Below are 19,479 nucleotides of genomic sequence, written 5' to 3' on the forward strand. Positions count from 1 at the left end.
CCAAATATCAAACAGCTGATATTTTCACAAAACCTCTACCAGCAGATAGGCACAAAGATCTGTGTAAAAAGTTATGTCTCACAGGGTAAAATCTGTTGTGCATTGCATTTGTATGTTTGCATGCCATTGGCTCGCAAGGAGGGGAACTGTCAAGTATTTGCAAGCCATTGGCACATATATCATACAGACACTAGTGGAGGCAGAAAGTGCCCCCACCCCTATGTGGAGAGGAGGGGCTTACACTGAGTATAAAACCCCCTCTAACCTTTCCACCTTGCTCTCTTTTTACGTTTGTTCTCCATGAGACATGATCTTTGATAGGGGTAGTCACACACGCTGTGTGCCCCCTATCCCAATGGATATTAAGACAGCCTTTGTATATAGTTAATATGTTCTGTTATATGAATAAATACATTTATCACATTTATTCATGCATCTGCCTTTGGACTCTTCTATGCTCCTGGGTGTTTCTACGATCCCAATTTCCACACAAAATCACTCAGATTCGGGAAGATCTGGACTCCGACTGGGTAGATCCAGCGGGGATGACGGAGGCAGGTCCTGAGAATGTTATCTGGGATGAATTTGATCCTGTGACCCCTGAGGACGTGGACAGGATTCTGGGTAGACTGAACGCGACCACGTTTGTTGGACCCGTGCCCCTCCTGGTTAGTGCTGGCTTCCCGGGAGGTGACGCGAGGCTGGCTCCAGGGTATTATAAATGCTTCATTGGGCGAGGGTGTCTTTCCCGCCACCTTGAAAGAGGCAGTGGTGAGACCTCTCCTCAAGAAGCCTTCCCGGGACCCGGCAGTATTGGCTAACTATCGTCCAGTCTCCAACCTTCGCTTTGTGGCGAAGGTTGTTGAGAGTGTGGTTGCGCGACAGCTCCCCCAGTACCTGGATGAAACGACGTATCTAGATCCGTTCCAGTCGTGGTTCAGGCCTGGGTACAGCACAGAAACGGCATTGGTCGTGTTGGTGGATGATCTCTGGAGGGCTCGGGACAGGGGGTGCTCCTCTGTCCTGGTCCTGTTAGATCTCTCAGCGGCTTTTGGTACCATCGACCATGGTATCATGCTGCACCGGTTGGAAGAGTTGGGGGTGGGAGGCACCGTACTACGGTGGTTCTCCTCCTTTCTCTCCGACCGGTCGCAGTCTGTGTTGACGGGGGGGGCAGAGGTCGACCCCAAGGCCCCTTATATGTGGGGTGCCACAAGGATCGGTCGTCTCGCCCCTTTTGGTCAACATTTATGTAAAGCCGCTGGGCGAGATCATCCGTGGTTTCAGGGTGGAGTACCATCAGTACGCTGACGACACCCAGCTGTACATCTCCAACCCAGACCACCCCAACGATGCCCTTGAAGTGATATCCCGGTGCCTGGAGGCCGTACGGATCTGGATGGGGAGAAACAGGCTCAGGCTCAACCCATCCAAGACCGAGTGGCTGTGGTTTCCGACGTCCCGATATAGTCAGCTGGTGCCATCGCTGACTATTGGGGGCGAATCATTGGCCCCCACGGAAAGGGCTCGCAACTTGGGTGTCCTCCTGGATTCACGGCTGTCTTTAGAAGAGCACTTGACAGCCGTGACTGGGAGGATTTTTCATCAGGTTCGCCTGATCCGCCAGTTGCGTCCCTTTCTAGATCGGGACTCGTTACGCACGGTCACTCATGCCCTCGTCACCTCCCGTCTGAACTATTGTAACTCTCTCTACATGGGGCTCCCCTTGAGGAGCACTTGGAGGCTCCAACTGGCGCAGAGTGCGGCCGTGCGGGTGGTGACGGGAGCGACGTGGCGCTCCCATGTAACACCTCTCCTGCGCGAGCTGCACTGGCTCCCGGTGGCCTTCCGGGTGCGCTTCAAGGTTTTGGTTATCACCTTTAGAGCGCTCCATGGCTTAGGACCTGGTTATTTACGGGACCGCCTGCTACCACCAATAGCCTCCCACCGACCAGTACGCTCCCATAGAGAGGGGCTCCTCCGGGTGCCGTCGGCCAAACAATGTCGACTGGCGGCCCCCAGGGGGAGAGCCTTCTCTGTGGGGGCACCTACTATCTGGAACGAGCTCCCCCCGGAGATACGGAGGATCCCGGATCTGCGTACCTTCCATACCACTCTAGTGGCAGAAAGTGAAGAGGAACTAAAGAGCCTCTTGATGCAGGTGAAGAAGGAGAGTGCAAAAGTTGGCTTGAAACTCAACATTAAGAAAACTAAGAACATGGCATCCGGCCCTCTCAATTCCTGGCAAATAGATGGGGAAGATAAGATAATTTTATTTCTATACCACCCCTCTCCCGAAGGACTCGGGGCGGTGCACAGCCAAGTAAAAACACAATACAAACATCATAATTAAATTTAAAAATTATTAAAATTCTTACATTTGCGTCTGAAATTCGTTAAAAACCCAAAAATTTAAAAACTCCAAATTTAAAACTCCATTACAAAGATAGCCCTGCCTGTCGGAAGAGCAGGGTCTTGAGGGCACAGCGAAAAACTCGGAGGTCAGAGATTGTGCGTATTTCCGGGGGTAGTTCGTTCCAAAGGGCAGGGGCTCCCACAGAGAAGGCTCTCCCCCTGGGTGTCGCCAGCCGACATAATTTGGCCGACGACACCCTGAGGAGTCCCTCTCTGTGGGAGCGAACTGGTTGGTGGGAGGCTATCGGTGGCAGAAGGCAGTCTCGTAGGTACCCAGGTCCTGAGCCATGGAGCGCTTTAAAGGTGGTAACCAACACCATGAATTGCACCCGGAAGACCACTGGGGGCCAGTGCAGCTCGCGCAGGAGAGGTGTTACATGAGCGCAATGGGTTGCACCCATAATCAAGAAATGGAGGTAGTGACAGATTTTATTTTCCTGGGCTCCAAGATCATTGCAGATGGGGACTGCAGCCAAGAAATTAAAAGGCTCCTGGGGAGGAAAGCTATGGCAAATCTAGACAGCATACTGAAAAACAGAGACATCACCCTGCCAACAAAAGTGCGTATAGTCAAGGCTATGGTTTTCCCAGTTGCAATGTATAGCTGTGAAAGTTGGACCATAAGAAAGGCTGAGTGCCAAAGAATTGAGGTCTTTGAACTATGGTGCTGGAGAAGACTCTTGCGAGTCCCTTGGACTGCAAGGCGATCAAACCGGTCAGTCCTAGAGGAGATCAACCCTGACTGCTCTTTAGAAGGCCAGGTCCTGAAGATGAAACTCAAATACTTTGGCCACCTAATGAGAAGGAAGGACTCACTGGAGAAGTGCCTAATGCTGGGAAAGATTGAGGGCAAAAGAATAAGGGGACGACAGAGAATGAGGTGGCTGGATGGAGTCACTGAAGCAGTAGGTGTGAGCTTAAATGGACTCCAGAGGATGGTAGACAGGAAATCCTGGAGGAACGTTGTCCATGGGGTCGTGATGGGTCGGACACGACTTCACAACTAACAACAACTTCTATAGGCAATTTACCTCATCCTTTGCGAGAATAGCCTTGCCAATCACAGAGCTGCTGAAAACAGGGAAAACCGGGGCTAAACCCTGGCCGAGCCAGCTGCTCCAATGGACGATGGAATGCCAAGAGGCATTAGAAACTCTGAACAGGCTATTTGCAAAGGAACCGGTTCTGAAGTACCCCAATCCCGAGGATCCCTTCGTGATCCAAGCTGACGCCAACGACGTAGCCGTAGGGGCTGTCCTCCTCCAGAGGAATGAGGAGGGGAACCTGCAATACTGCGCCTACACCTCTCGAAAACTCACTGACATGGAGAGACGATGGGCTGTATGGGAAAATGAGGCTTTTGAGGTCAGGTGGGTACTATTGACCTGGAGCCACCTCCTGGAGGGGAGTAATGTACTGTTCGAAGTGTGCACTGACCGTAACAATTTGGAGGCACTTAGAACTCCCCGCAAACTCTCACTGAAGCAGGTTTGGTGGGCACAGTACTTCAACCCATTTAATTTCACCTTGAAATGCCTCCCGGGAGGAAAAAACTTTCTGGCTGACAACCTCTCGAGAATGCCCCAGTACAAGAGCACTTGGGAGGAGGTGGTTAATGCTATTATTCCCCTACCCCAGAAAGTGGCCCAGGTGACCATGTGACGACGAGCTGGCCGACAATTGACCACACCAGGGGAGGAACTGACCCAGAAACTCAAAACCGAGTTGCAAAGCGACCCCTGGTTCAAGCACCACTCACAGCTCTTGACCATTAGGGACAAGCGGGCCTGGAAGGGGACTAAACTATATGTCCCTAATAGCCTGCGGATGCTATTTAAAATACAGAAGTGCTTAATGAACGGTGTATTGTCAGAGTCAATTGCTTATACAAAATACTAATAGTAGTCCTAATAATCATCATAATCATCATAATAAATTAATCCACTGGTCATTATGTAAAAAATACGCCTTACCTGTATCCGAAAAGTCATGGGAACATAAAGTGAAAAAAGTTGTCCAAAATGAGATGGTGAAGATCTTGTGGGATCTTTCGAATACAGACGGATTGTCATTTGGAACACAACACACCAGATATCACAGTTGTCGATGGCCAAAGCATACTATTTATTGATATCGCTGTACCAGGAGACACCAGTCGAAGAAAAAAACTGGAAAAAATCACGAAATATCACGACCTGGCCATTGAAAGTACGTGATTATGGATGAAACATGTAACAGTGATACCCATTGTCATCGGGGCACTTGGTACCATGTCCAAGAATTTTATAAAATACATCAAGAAATTGCGGCTTCCTGCAGTAACATGACAGCTCCGACGGGGGCATGACAATGGGACAATGAGAATTTTAATATAAGAAAAGGCACAAGACAAGGATGTCCGTTGTCCCCATTACTATTCATATTACCATTGGAAGTGCTAAACAGACGTATTAGACAAAATCTAGAAAATAAAAGGTATGGAAATAAAAAAAGAAAAATACAAATTACAAGCATTTGCAGATGACCTGGTATTTACTTTAGAAGAACCACTAGAAACTGGCCCCAAGTTAATAGGAAAAATTGAGGGATATGGAGAAGTTGCAGGATTGAAAATAAACAAAAAAAAACCCTAAAGTATTAGTTAAAAACCTCACATATATACAGAAAAATGAATTGATAAAGAAGACAGATCTTCAGGTAGTCAAGAAAGTAAAATATTTAGGAATCTATTTAACAGCAAGATGTGCAACAATTAAAGAAGATAACTACACAACATTAATGCAACAAATTAAACTGGACTTGGATAAATGGAAGAACCTGCAACTATCAATAGTAGGAAGAATAGCTACTATAAAAATGAATATCCTGCCGAAACTACTTTTTTTGTTTCAAACAATTCCTATAAAACTACCGTGTTTCCCCGAAAATAGGACGTGTCCCAAAAATAGGGCCAAGCCTGATTTTTGGGGTGGGTGTAAATATACGCCCTACCCCAAAAATAAGCCCTCCAGCAAGCACCGCCATTTTTGCCATGGATTGCGGCCACTTCTGCAGCATGAAGCCAAGCGATGCGCCCCATGTGCCTTGCGGCGGCCTTCCGAAGAATACTGTAACAGCAGCTATCCACAATTTTTTTACCCTTATTTCGTCCTGACTGTACTTGGCCACATGGGTCGGGACGAAATAAGGGTTAACAAATTGTGGATAGCTGCTGCTATGGTACTTTTTGGAAGGCTGCCGCGAGGCGCGAGTCTCCTGCTGCAGAAGTGGCTGTGCCTGAGGAGCACTTTTGGGAGAGAAGTCAAAGGGGAAGCGAACACTTGCAAACTCCTGCCCTGCTCCCATCTCTCCGCCGGGCGATGCCCGGCAGCCCCAGACACCCAAAGCCCGTGCCCGCCTGGCTTCCTTTTCCACAGTGCCCGGCTCTTTATTGGGGGGTGGGGGGGGGAGAAGTGAGACACATGGAGTGAGACAGGGCTCGCTCTTTCTTGCCGTCTCTTCTCCCTCTCGCCGGGCATGACAGGGCTTCCTGCCCCTACCCAAATTGGATGCAATTTGGGGGCGGCAAGTGGGGAGGGGTGGGGCTGGGGAGACCTGAAATGTGTCTTACCTGCCTTGCAGCTCCGTCGCGTGCCTCGCCATTGTCTGCAGGCAAACACATAGGGTAAAAAAAACCTTGCGAGTTCAATCAAACTTCTTGAACTCACGAGAAGTTTGGTTTTACCCTACGTGTTTGCCTGAAGACAACAGCAAGACATGCGACAGAGCTGCAAGGCAGGTAAGACGCGTGACTCGCGTCTCTCCGGCCCCTGGCGAGGGGTGGGGGGAGAAGAGATGGCAAGAGGAGCAAGCCCCGTCTCGCTCCATGCGCCTTGCTTTTCCCTCGCCCCACATGCCACCCACCTCGATAAAGAGCTGGGTGCTGTGGAAAAGGGAGCCGGGTGGGTGCAGGCTTTGGGCGTCTGGGGCTGCCGGGGGTCACCCGGCAGAGAGTTGGGAGCAGGACAGGAGTTTGCAGGCGAGGGGGATGGATGGATGGATGGGAGGCAGGCAAGTGTCAAGAACGCTGGGGAGATTCCCACCTTTGGTTGCCCCAGCGAACAGCTGACGAGTGGCTGTGTTGCACTGCCACAGCAGCGCAACACAGCAGAAGCCATGAAGTGGCCACGCTCGCTGTCTCCTGCACCCCCAAAATAATAAGACACTCCCCCCATAATAAGGCTAAACACTTATTTCGGGGTTCAAAAAAATATAAGACAGGGTCTTATTTTTGGGAAAACATGGTAGAAAAAAATATTTTGAGGAGCTGAATAAAATACTGTATTTTCCGGCGTATAAGACGACTGGGCGTATAAGACGACCCCCGAATTTTCCTGTTAAAATATAGGGTTTGGGCTATACTCGCCGTATAAGACTACCCCTCTTCCAACGCACACCAAATAAAAATTAAAAAAACATCAACTGGCTCACCCACAATGTAAAAGCAGCTGTGCTAGACCCAAAATGGCCCCTGAAACAAGCAGGAACCTCACACAGCCACAAAAAGCCCAAAAAAACAACTTTCACACTTTACACACACAAAATTCCACATACAGCTTTGTGAGATTTTGTGTGTTTGTGTAGTTAGAGTGAAACACTACAGAAACACACTAAATCTCAGAAAGCTGCACAAATATTATTTTATTTTAATTTATTTTTATTTCTATATGAAAGCTAAATTTAAAACTTCCTAAACTTTAAATGGCTAGGTCTAAAAAAGAACAACTAAAAAAAAAACCCAATTAACTATTTTTTTTAAAGATCCCAAAGGGGAAAAAAACTTACCCAATAGAACAGGGGTCTCCAACCTTGGCAACTTTAAGACTTGTAGACTTCAACTCCCAGAATTCCTCAGCCAGCTTTGTTTTGCTGACTGAGGAATTCTGGGAGTTGAAGTCCACAACTCCCTGCCTGCTTGATTGCAGGCAGGGAGTTGCTTGCTGATGGAATGGATTCAGGCAAGTGAAGCAAGGCAAGCAGCTAAGGCAGTGGTTCTCAACCTTCCTAATGCCGCGACCCTTTAATACAGTTCCTCATGTTGTGGTGACCCCCCAACGATAAAGTTATTCCTAAAACCATCAAAAATATGTGTTTTCCGATGGTCTTAGGCCAGGGGTCCCCAACCTTTTGGACCTCAGGGACCACCAACTTCATAATTTTAAATTTCGCGGACCACTAATACGAATCCAGTGCGCCGCTTGCTGAAGCACCTGGACTCCCAGTACGGGATGGGGTCCTTCAGGTACTCTCCCTCCTCTCTGCCTCTCTCTCTCTGTCTCCCACTCTTTCTCTCTCATTCTCTCTTTCTCTCTCTTTTGTGCAGGAGCAGTGTTTGAACGGAGTGCTGGTACTGGGTGAGTGATTGGCCAACTCACAGGTAAAAAAGAAAATTTTTAATAACTTTAAAAGGTGTCCCGGAGCGGAAATGAGCAGCTAATTGGCACTTGGGAAAGTTAATGGAGGGAGAAAAACAAAGAAGAAATTAAAATACCAAAGCCCAAGAAAGAAAATTTTATAACTGGATTTAAAATTGAATTTGGAGAAACTAAAAATAATAAAAGAAAAAGAAACCTGAGGAAAAGTACTTTTTATGTGGATTCAAATTATTTTTGTCAGCTTTGATACTTAGCTGCTCTGAGAATATTGTGGATTTGAGAGACATCTGCTGGCGGAAAGAGAGAACTGCAATCCAGGTTGGAAGATAGAAGAGGAAATAACAGCTGTGACCTTGACAAATAAAAGATAATTCAGAAACTGTGAGAACTTTTAAGGAGTATTTGCTTTTCTGAACTGCTTGGTTTCGACTTTCAATGGTTGTGGAAGATAACAAAGCCTTAACTTGGAGTAGATTGGATAAATATTCAAATTGGATACTATTTGGAATTAAAAAGAGACTATATGAACCGGAGGTGGGTTTCAGCAGGTTCTGACCAGTTCTGGAGAACCGGTAGCAGAAATTTTGAGTAGTTCGGAGAACCGGTAGTAAAAATTCTGACTGGCCCCGCCCCCATCTATTCTCTGCCTCCCAAGTCCCAGCTGATCGGGAGGAAATGGGGATTTTGCAGTAACCTTCCCCTGGATTGGGGACGGAATGGAGATTTTACAGTATCCTTCCCCTGCCACGCCCACCAAGCCATGCCATGCCCAAGCCACACCCACAGAACTGGTAGTAAAAAATTTTGAAACCCACCATTGATATGAACTGTAAAACTTTAATTATAGTTTTAATAATTTTTTAAATTGACAATATGGAGTCTTGGATGTGTGAGGAATTAATTGAGATATTTAAAAACATGCGTGAATCACTAAAGGGTAATAAAAAGTCAGAAATTTTGCTGGAACATACAGAACAGGAAAAAGAGCATAAATGAGGAGCAAGAAAATAATATTGAAGGAAAAGGAATTGAAAGCAAAAAGCAGTTAGATGATTTCACTGGGAATACCAGCAGCAAAAAAAGAGTGGATGGGGGGAATATTCCCCCCAAAAGAATCAATCAAAGGGAAAAGAAGGAAAGAGTGGAAAGAGATTAGGAGAAAACTTGGGGAGAATTACTCGAGTAATATATCTAAAAGTGAGAAAAAGGATTCAGGAGAAAAGATATAATAAATATAAAAAGAAAAGAAAAAGTTGTTGTTAAAAGAATGGGATAAAAGGAGGAAATTATTAAGAAGTGGAATTTTGGAGAGACCAAGAGAAAATGGTTAAAGAGGGGAAGAATAGTGGAAAAGAGGAAGGGAAATAAGATATATATTAGTAGATTTAAGGGAACTGTATTAATATTATTGTGGCTGGTCAATTAAGTTAAAGGGTTTTTAATGTAAGAAGTGAATATGATGATGTATATTGCTTATAGCAAAACAGAACTACAAATCCCGGCATGGATTGTGCACCTTTACAGCCAATCACAATCAATCATTATTATTTTTTAAAAAAAGAAAACCCTAAACGCATCTTTGGTCAAAAGAGTGAACCAACTCCAGCGGCACCTTTTTCCTACGCTTTAAGGAACAGGTGGAGTTGGTTCGCGCCTTCTTTCGTTTCGCAGAGGCCTACCAATCAGCAAGACTCGCTTGGGCGATAGGGGCAAACTGGGACCCAAATCCTTCGGCGTCGCCCCATCCTTAATCCCGCCTCCTTTCCTTTTTGCTATGGGGAGCGCGCGGCCGAAAGAGAAGGGGAAAGAGAAACCAGCCCCACCACAACAGTTCGCCTGACTTGTTTCCCCTTGGTGCCTGCTTGTTGGGTGAACCCTTCCTTTCGGGGTCGCTACTTTTGGCTTTTGAGGCCGCAAACCCTCACTACAACCTGACCCACTTTCAAGTCAGGGCTCGATTCCTGCGTAGCTCGAGCCTCGCACCGCCCTCGCTCGTCCCTCTGCCCTCCGTCCCCCACTCCTTTTTCTCCAGGCCAGTTGCCGCTCGCTTCGCTTCCCTCCTTGGGGTGTGCTGGTGTGTGTGTGTGTGTGTGTGTGGGCGCGCGCACCAAGGCTTCCACAGGCCCCGCCCTCTGCACCCTCCCCCACTTCGTCCTGCTCTAAATTGTCAATCAGGCGCCAGCGCTAACAGAAGCGCCGGCAGCGGGCGGAGAGACAGGCAGCTACGCTGTAGCCCAGGCGCGGTCATTCATCCAAAAATAGGCCGACGTGCTCCTCCCAGTTCCACCAGCAACCGGCCTTCTCTCGCCGCTATCCTCCAGCACTCCGCCCTCCGTCCCTCCCTTCTCTCCTCCTGGAGCCGCGCCTCAGCGGGCGTTAATGCGGGATGAACGGTACGTAGCCCCCCCTCCTTCCCTCCCGCGCCATCCCACCTACCTGCCTCATTCCTCCGGAGCGCCTTTCTCTTCCCTCCTGCCCCTCCTCCTTTCTCCCTCTTCCATTGCTCCTTTCTTTCCTAGCCCTCTCCTGTGCACATCCCTCGCTCGTTCCTATTTCCTCCCATTTTCCCCTCCCCTTCCCCTCCCTTCTCCTGCCCCTAAAGCATCCTGGGCCACTCAGTAGCCGTGGATGCTTTAGGGGCAGGAGGCGGGGGAGTGTTGTGGGTGTTTTTTTCCCCTCTGCTTTACTGTCTCCGATGGCAGAAACCAATCAAAACTCCCCTTTCTGGGCGTTCACTCACCCACCCCTGTAGGCCGGGTTTAAAACCACGTTTCTAAAGTCTCCTTGTTTTCCACTAGAAAGGTGGACAGAGGCTTTCAACTAGCGGGAGCATGGAGGACCAAGGGTGGGTGAGAACGTTCTGATTATTTTCTGTGGCAAAATAGAAGTGAAGGATGTTGCTTAATATGTTTTGGGTTTTTTTGAAGATCAAAAGGAGGAGGAAGCTATGCCCTCCGAAGGAGAGAAACCTGAGGCTGAGAACAACAATAAGAAAAACAAAACTGGAGCTTCTCAGGTAAACTGTCTTAAGGAGTTGTCTGGAGGAGAACGAGAGGGAGGGAGAGAAGAGATGGCAAACATCCTACATTACTTCCAAGTATTTCCAGATGGGATCAGTTTTCATCAAAATTTACTTTAGATGTCTTTGAAATGCTAGGTGGAGGAAGAAATGATTAGTTGGAGTGGGTAATATAGGTAATTTCCCATTAAACACCCTCTCCATAGCTTTATGTTTAACTTAACTTTCTTAACACAATTTTTGTTCCTGGCTTCTAAATATTGCATTTCAACTGCTTATGCCTAAAACCTATGCAAAAATGGCTATGTTCGTTACAAACTTTGATTTTGTGACCACAGCCTACAAAGGTTTTGTATTTATAGAGACAAAACAGGAGAATTTTTATCTTTTTAAGCAGTTAGAGAAAGCACAATATATACTTGCATGGCAAATACACAAAGACAGTCAAAACCACTCAAAAGGGTTCAGAAATGAGTAGATTTTCTAGATTTGCAGCTATCCTGCAAATCGCTTTCTTTTTTTTTATTGAAAAAGTTTTCAAATACAAATTTCCCCCCCCCTTTCCCCCCCTCCCTAACCCCCCTCCCCCTCCCCTCCCCCCATGGCTTCTCCAAGATGAAATCCAAATTAATATCACATTATATAATACTTTACCACCCTTATACACCACCCCCTATGTGCTATACATTTCTTCCTAACATTATTATTATATCCCCTGTATACTATACATTTAACAGCATTCAGCTAACTATATAATAGATCCTAATTTGGCATTTATTCTACTCATAATCTACCCATTTCCTCCACCTAGATACTTATATTTCTTTTAAATGTATTAATATCTAAACATGACATCCTAAACTAAGCAATCAGTAACCTAACCTATCCCCTTGTACCATATCAATTTTATATCACCCACTTTCCTACAGGTCTACCATACATAATATATTTAATATCTTTATTCTTCTGCCCATATCACTAAAAGATATTTCCATAAAACCCTCAAATGACTTTAAATTTGTATTCCATATAGTATCTTCTGTAATGTCTTTCAACTAGATTGTTAATTCCATCGACCATGCTAGGGTAACATCAAGTCCTGCATCCAACAGTGTATTCAGTATCTTCAATTACCATCTGCCCCCATCATCAATAAGTATTTCTGTATATAACCCCCCCCCCCGAGTGACTTTATATTTGTATTCCATATGGTATCTTCTGTAATGTCTTTTGTCTAGATTATTAATTCCAACAACCACGTTAGGGTAACAGCCAGATCATCTGCATGCCCCAATTCCATAGTTCTCTTGCCTTGTAGCTCAACATATACGTAATCCATTTTTCAGAGAGTCCAAAATAGAAAGTTCCAGTCCGCTCAATCACAGGCCATCTTCCACATCCCGAAAAACACCAGCACTGCAGAGATCTGTTATTCTTCTCAAAATAGTATAAGTCTGTAATTTGCCTCAATTATATTTTCATGTATCAGCCTTCTATAAATCCCGCTTATTATATTTAATCGTCTCTTAAATAACTGGCATTAATCTGTTGGCTAAAAAAGAATTGTTTAACTTAAATTTTTTTAGTTTTGTAGAACCTGCTTCTTCTTTTCTTAACTTGTTGTGGTTTAGACCTCCACCCTGGTTGCCTTTCTAGGACTTGTATATCAGCTGATTGAATTACATGCTGGTCTTTAACTTGATAAGACATCAAATCGAGATCCAAAGCCGCCTCTCTTATATTTATAGGTGATCCAGCTATAGCCTCTGAAGGAGAATCCAAAAGCGGCTCATCCAAAAAGCCCTCTATAACTTGTTGTTTTTCCATTACCTCCATCTCCATCTGCTTAGCCTGAGTTTCAATCTCTTGTTCATTTTGCTTTTCTTTATCCCCCTCCTGTATTCCTGACACTGATGACATACATGGAGATGTTGGGCCCATTTTTAAAACCTTGTAGTAAAATTGTTCCGCTTTTTCAACAGTGTTTAATTGATATCTTCCTCCTTGATATCTCAATATTATACCAACTGGAGCATCCCACCTAAATGGGATGTTTTGTTTCTTTAGCTCAGTCACCAAAAATCCAAAGTCCTTTCTATCTTTTAACATCTTGGACGGCAGTTCTTTATATATCCAGATCTTCATTCCATTCATTTCTAGAGTGGAGTTAAAAGACTTTTGCACAATATCATTTCTTATTCCTTTATCAGTAAAATAAATCACCACATCTCTAGGCAATTGTCTTTGCTTTGCCACCCAAGAATTTACTCTGTAAACCTTATCAATCTTACAGAATACCTCTTCAAAACTAACCTTTAAAATCACAGCCAGAACTTCAGCAGACATCTTTCTCAAGTCCTCCCTGTTATTTTCCTGTATTCCCCTCATTCTGATCGCAAATTCCATGGATCTGAATTGCATCATTGTAACTTCATTTTCAATCCTTTGCTTTATATTATCTACATTGTAAATCTTGTGATCAGCTTCCTTCATTTTAGACTCTATTTCTAAATTGATATCTTTATCCATCTTTATAATTACTTCTGAAAAGCTTTTCAAAGCTGTTGCAATATAGCGCTTCAGATTATCATACTTTTGTTGAACCAACTCTTTAATTTCCTGTCTAAATTTTTCAAGATTCTGGTTCATAATCTCATCATGTCTTGCCAGCTCCTCCACAACAAATTCCTTTAAGTCTTTAAAACCATTCTTCTGCTGCAAGCTCAAAAATTGCTCTTGTGATTTATAAATGGGGGAGCCCCTCCCCCACAGCTTGGTTGTCTGGCTTTGTCAGTTTTAACGCCATCCTGCCACGCAAACAGACTCTCTTTAAAGAAAAAGTCTTCTCTCCACACAATATCAATATCAAGTCTCTAAAAAGGAAGAAGCATGAAACAAATTTTTCTCTTCTCTCCTAGCCAGCGCTATTGCTTCAAATACTTTGTAGCATATTAAACCATTCAAACGGAAAGACTTTCGCTTTCAGCTTTCTTCTCAAGCCTCAGCCAGCCGCCATTTTAAACTTTTTTTCCCCCCTTTCACTCTTTCTTCATTCTTAAAATCAATCATAGGGTTGTTACAAATACTTGCAATTTAGAGTCCCAAATCCAGATTTCATCCTGCTTATTCAAGCAATCTGTTAGTTTTCGCTGATTAGGTTGGTCACATCGTCTAGCTCTGCAAGGTGCAGAGTTCCCCCGAAGCCCGGAGCAGCGGCGAGCTGGATAGGGAGCCTCATCCTGCTTCCTCCTCAAGAGTAAAAAAAAACTCTGGGGACTTCGCAGAGGGCTCTACCTGTTCTCGCCGGCTCTCCTCACATTTCCTTAAAGAAACAGAGTTTTTCGAGCCGCCTCTCAGCTGTGAAGGCGGCTCTTTACGGGCGGCGGGGGTGGCGGTCCCAAAAGACCGTCTAGCGATGACGGAAGCCAAACCGGAAGCCCTGCAAATCGCTTTCTTGAAGAAGCCCCGAAACATAGTCCCGCATCACGTTTTCATTATACTGTCCTTGGTAATGACATTCAAAGTCCAGTATATTGTGAAAGCACTCGTCTTACTCCTCTGAGTAAGCACCCGTGTTCTCTTTGAATTTGTCAAGATGAGCATCAAGGATATGGACTTTGAGGGGACATTCTGCATCCCATTTTGGCATAGTTCTTTATGTAGAGTTTGAACCAGCTGCTCATAGCTTTCAGCCTTGTGATTGACCAGAAAGCCGTGAACCACTGCAACGAAACTGTTCCAAGCCACTTTCTCCATCCTGTTCAGCTTCTTGGCAAATTCGTCACACACTCTGATCTTCCTGATCTGTGGTCCGACAAAGATACCAACTTTAACCTTTGCCTCCAACAGCTGTGGAAAGAGATCTTGGAGGTACTTGAAAGCTGCCGACTCCTTGTCTAGAGCCGTGACAAATTGTTTGATGAGGCCTAATTTGATGTGCAGTGGTGGCATCCGAACCTTCTGAGGGTCTACCAGCGGATCCCACTTTGTTGTTCTTCCCTACGGAGAACGTGGTCTGCTGTAGCTAGTCCCTTCTGTGATAGTGCGCCTTAGTGTCTCAGCTGTCCCAGAGGCAAAGAAAACAAGGAAATTTTGTGAAATTGGAGGCCCATCAGGAATGACACCATTTTGAAGTCTCCAATGACCTCGCAGCCATAGTCGTCATACTTCAAGGCACTCAGCAACATCTTGACACTGGTGTAGTCCTCTTTGAGGTGCACAGAGTGAGTCATAGGGAGAGACAGGTACTTGTTCCCGTTATGAAGGAGCACAGCTTTGAGGCTCCTGGAGGAACTGTCTATGAATAGGCACCATTCACTCAGGTTACAGGTGATTCCTATAGCCTCGAGTAGACCAGCGACATTGTTGCAGAAGCACAGCCCATCTTGTCGACTGAAGTTGGAAAAACGGTGATGCTTTCTCTGAATTGTGACTTGCACACTTTAATCCAACAAGTTCCACTCCTTGAGCCTAGATGTCAGAAGCTCAGCATGGGACTTAGTAAAACCAAGGTCTCTGATCAGATTGTTGAGGTCTTTCTGGTTGGGGAAGTATGGCTTTCTCTCCTCAGCCACATCTGTGAAATTGTAATCTGTATCTGCAATATCTTCCTCACTGTCTGACTTGCTTCTCACTTCTGAAGATGGCTGATCCCTCTCCAGAGGGGTGGGAACGGGGAGCTCAGGGCTGTGTAGTACTGGGGTGATGAAGGAATGTCTGGATACATGATAGGAGGTGCACTCTTGCCAGTTCGATGTTTGGAAGGGTCCACCATGCAGAAGTAGCAGTTGCTTGAGTGGTCAGTTCCTGCCAAATTCTTGGGATAGCAAACTTCATGGATCTCTTTTTTTCCCCTGTACCAGCCTGTAAACAGCAGAATTATGACTTTCACAATTCTTTATTATAGCCAATCTAAATAAAAGTAGAGTGGAGTTGATTTCATGCTCTGATCTATCTAGTGGGGCTGATGGATAGCTCTCTCTGAATACTTTTTAAAATATTTATCTATTTAGTAGTTTATAATATATAATACAAAAATCCGAAACAAAATAGTAGGAAAAAGGGAAGGGAAGAGTGTGGGACAAGGGGGGAAAAAAAGAAAAGGCGTTGACTTCGACTCCCTTTGGTGCAGTAGAATAAGGTAATGGCATCAAACCTCAATATTTACTTTTGCATAATAATATAAACTAGCTATTTCTGTAACAACAAACCTATTAATTGGTAAAACCCAAAATCAAAGTTTCATTTTTTTCCACCTCAAGCACAAGTCCAGAAGCAGTTTCCAAGTAGAAACAAAAGTAATTGTATTTTTTTTTTCTTGGATCAAAGCAGTCAATTTGGCCATCTCTGCTAACTCCCAACAACTTTTGCAACCATTCATCCATTGTGGGAATCAAAGTGTCCATCCATTTTTGTGCGTAATCTTGCCGCCGTCAACATCTATAACATCAAAGTTCCAATTTTTTCCCCCAAGTCTTTTTTCATTAAACCCAGAAGAAAACTTTCTTTATATTCACTTTGAGAATCTTCTGTGTTAAGAGATGAATCCTACTTCAATATGTCTTTGTTTTATCACATGTCCACCATAAATGATAAAAGGTCCCTTCTTTACATTTGCGTTTCCAACATTCATTTGAAATACCTTTATACATTCTTGACAACTTATCTGGTGTTAAATACCAACGGTACATCATCTTATAAAAATTTTCTTCTAAATTGTAATGTAGTGTAAATTTTAGACCTTTCGTCCACATATTCTCCCATTGTTCAAGCATTACATGATATCCAAAGTTTCTTCCCTTGCCCACTGAGTCATGCAATGTTTAAATATTCATTCTCCAAATTCAAATTCAATAACAATCCTTCTGATTCTAATTCCTCTTTGGGTTTGAGGATAGGATCACCAAAATTAAAAGATATTATTTGACCATAAGTCCACCAGTCTGGCTTCACTGCCATTTCCTTTCCTTTCTACTGCAATGCTCTCTACATGGGGCTCCCCTTGAGGAGCACCCGGAGGCTCCAACTGGTCCAGAATGCGGCTGCGCGGGTGACTGTGGGGGCAACATGGTGCTCCCATGTAACACCTCTCCTGCGCAAGCTGCACTGGCTTCCAGTGGTCTTCCAGGTGCGCTTCAAGGTATTGGTTCTCATCTTTTAAATGCTCCATGGCTTAGGGCCTGGGTATCTACAAGACCACCTTCTGCCACCGATAACCTCCCACTGGCCAATACGCTCCCACAGAGAGGGTCTCCTCAGGGTGCCGTCAGTCAAACAATGTCGACTGGCGGCCCCCAGGGGGAGAGCCTTCTCTGTGGGTGCACCCGCCCTCTGGAACGAGCTACCCCCAGGGATACGATTGATCCTGGACCTCCGTACTTTCCGCCGGGCCCTGAAGACTTTTCTATTTCAGCAAGCCGGGCTGGCTTAAAATTTTTAACTGGTTAATTTTATGGGTAAGGGGTTTTAAATTGGGGAAGCCAAATTGATTTAATTATGTTTTAAATTATTTTAATTTTCATATTGTATGTACTTTAATCTTGGCTGTTCACCACCCTGAGTCCTTCGGGAGAAGGGCGGTATAGAAATTTAATAAATAAATAAAATAAATAAATAAATAAAGTTTCCTGGGGGGACACCCAGAGAAGCATCTTCACAAAAGACCTTGTTTTATATCTATTCCAAACTCTTAGGATGGCACGTCTAACAAAATGGTTAGTAAAATCAACATTTACTTTAACCTTGTCATACCACAAATAGCTGTGCCATCCAAATCTTAATTCATGGCCCTCTAAATCAAGTAACCTCTTATTCTGGAGCTTAACCCACTCTTATAATCAGACCAAACGGCAAGCATCAAAATACAATTTCAAGTCTGGTAAATCCAAACATCCTGTTTCCTTAGCACCTTGCAGTGCTTTGTATCTAATTCTTGGTTTTTTCCCTTGCCATATAAACTTGGAGATATCCATCTGCCATTGTTTAAATGGAGTATCAGTTGCAAGTGTTGGTAACGTCTGAAAGAGAAACAGCATCTTTGTTAAAACATTCATCTTAATTACAGAAATTCTACCCATTAATGGTAATTGCAGTTTATCCCATCTCAAATAAGTCCTTTTTGATATCATCCCAAAGAGGCACATAGTTATTTTGAAACAGTTTTGCATTTGTATTTACCAGTGTAACCCCCAGGTATTTCATCTTTTTCTCAACCTTAAAAGCCAGACTTTTTAGTCAATATGTCACCATCCTGACAGGTCATATTCTTAATAAGCATTGTTGTTTTCTGTTTATTTATTTTAAAACCTGCTAAAACCCAAAACTCATTTATTTTTCTCATCAAATATTCTATATTATGTTTTGGGTCTTGTAAAAATATAACCAAGTCATCAGCAAATGCCCTCAATTTACAAACTTCCTTTTTAATATTCATACCTGTTATTTTCTCATCTTGCCTGATATCTCTATTCAAAACTTCCAACAACAGTATAAACAATAAGGGAGATAGGGGGCATCCTTGTCTCATACCCTTTTGAATTTCACAGGAGTTGATTAAGTCCCCATTAATAATAATTTTTGCTTGCTGTAATGTATAAACTGCTTTAATCCCCTGGATAAAATTCTCCCCAAAGTCCATGTCTTCCAAAACCTTAAACAAATGAAAACCCAGTTTAAATTGTGAAAGGCCTCTGCATCAAAGAATAAGCTGCAAAGAAAACTTAAAAGTATGTGCCTCTTTGTTCAGCAAACAGCTGAACCAATCAGATACAAGTAAAATTGGAACTGTTTCTCACCCTCCTCAAAACACCATTTAAGCAGTATTTATTTTAGAAATAAAAAAAGTTTAGCAAATAAGTACAGCAGAGTCAGTTAAAGGTGATAATAAAATCCTCTAAAAAGTTTAAATCCAAAAGTTTTTAAGATAATTTCCGCAATGATTTCTGGCTTCTTTATTTTGGCTTAGTTACAGCAACTCCTCCCCTCCTCACCATTTTATACTCACAAAGCTTTAGAAATGATATTTCAACAAAAAGGAAAAGCAGGCTGCAGCCAAAGGGAGCCTCTTTTATAGCAAAAGGTATATATGCATAAAGTTAGTGTTCTAAGAGATGGTGGCACCCTTTATTGTCCGTTTTAAATGGCCGATTCTTCCATAGCGAAAATTATCTTGGTTGCCCCGCCTCCAGCCAGAGGCTCACCCAATTACTTCTTCAAGAAGCTCTCCAAGAGCATCCAGCCATCCAGGGGAACAAAAGGGTTAATTTCCAGAGCTTCCCCTTTACCAGGGAAGTTTCTTCTGACTTGGAAAACAACTCTCAAGTACAAATTCATGGAGAATTGGCAGCAGACCAAAAGAATACTACCCGCAGGTTACCAAAGTTCCAGCAGAAGTCAACATAGCAGATTATATAAACGAGAAAAAAAGATATTTCGCACATTAGCTAATATTGTGGAAGCTATTACCATAGGGTATAATATATATATTGTAGTCTGTATTTTCCTAGAACATTGAAAATACTGAAAATTGTCTTAATTTCAACTCTTTTAAACTCGAATAAATCACTGAAATTCTATCTAGCGAGCAGGAATTGTTCTGGCCAATTGTAGAAACTTCTGGACAGTTCTCACAGT

General features: G+C 44.0%; 1 protein-coding gene across 1 annotated transcript in view; it reads left to right on the forward strand.

Moving 5' to 3' along the window:
• Positions 1-10,169: 10,169 nt before the first annotated feature.
• LOC139317374 (transcription factor Sp4-like) overlaps positions 10,170-19,479 on the forward strand; it is a 96,196-nt gene continuing 86,886 nt past the window's right edge. Inside the window, exons 1-2 of the mRNA XM_070944403.1 lie at positions 10,170-10,222; positions 10,757-10,845. Of these exons, the coding sequence (XP_070800504.1) occupies positions 10,216-10,222; positions 10,757-10,845 (96 nt within the window). The 5' untranslated portion in view covers positions 10,170-10,215. The remainder of the gene's footprint in view (positions 10,223-10,756; positions 10,846-19,479) is intronic.

This window comes from Pituophis catenifer, unplaced genomic scaffold (genome assembly GCF_029215685.1).
Source record: "Pituophis catenifer annectens isolate HBS135680 unplaced genomic scaffold, rPitCat1.0.hap2 SCAF_5, whole genome shotgun sequence".
NCBI classification, from domain to species: domain Eukaryota; kingdom Metazoa; phylum Chordata; class Lepidosauria; order Squamata; family Colubridae; genus Pituophis; species Pituophis catenifer.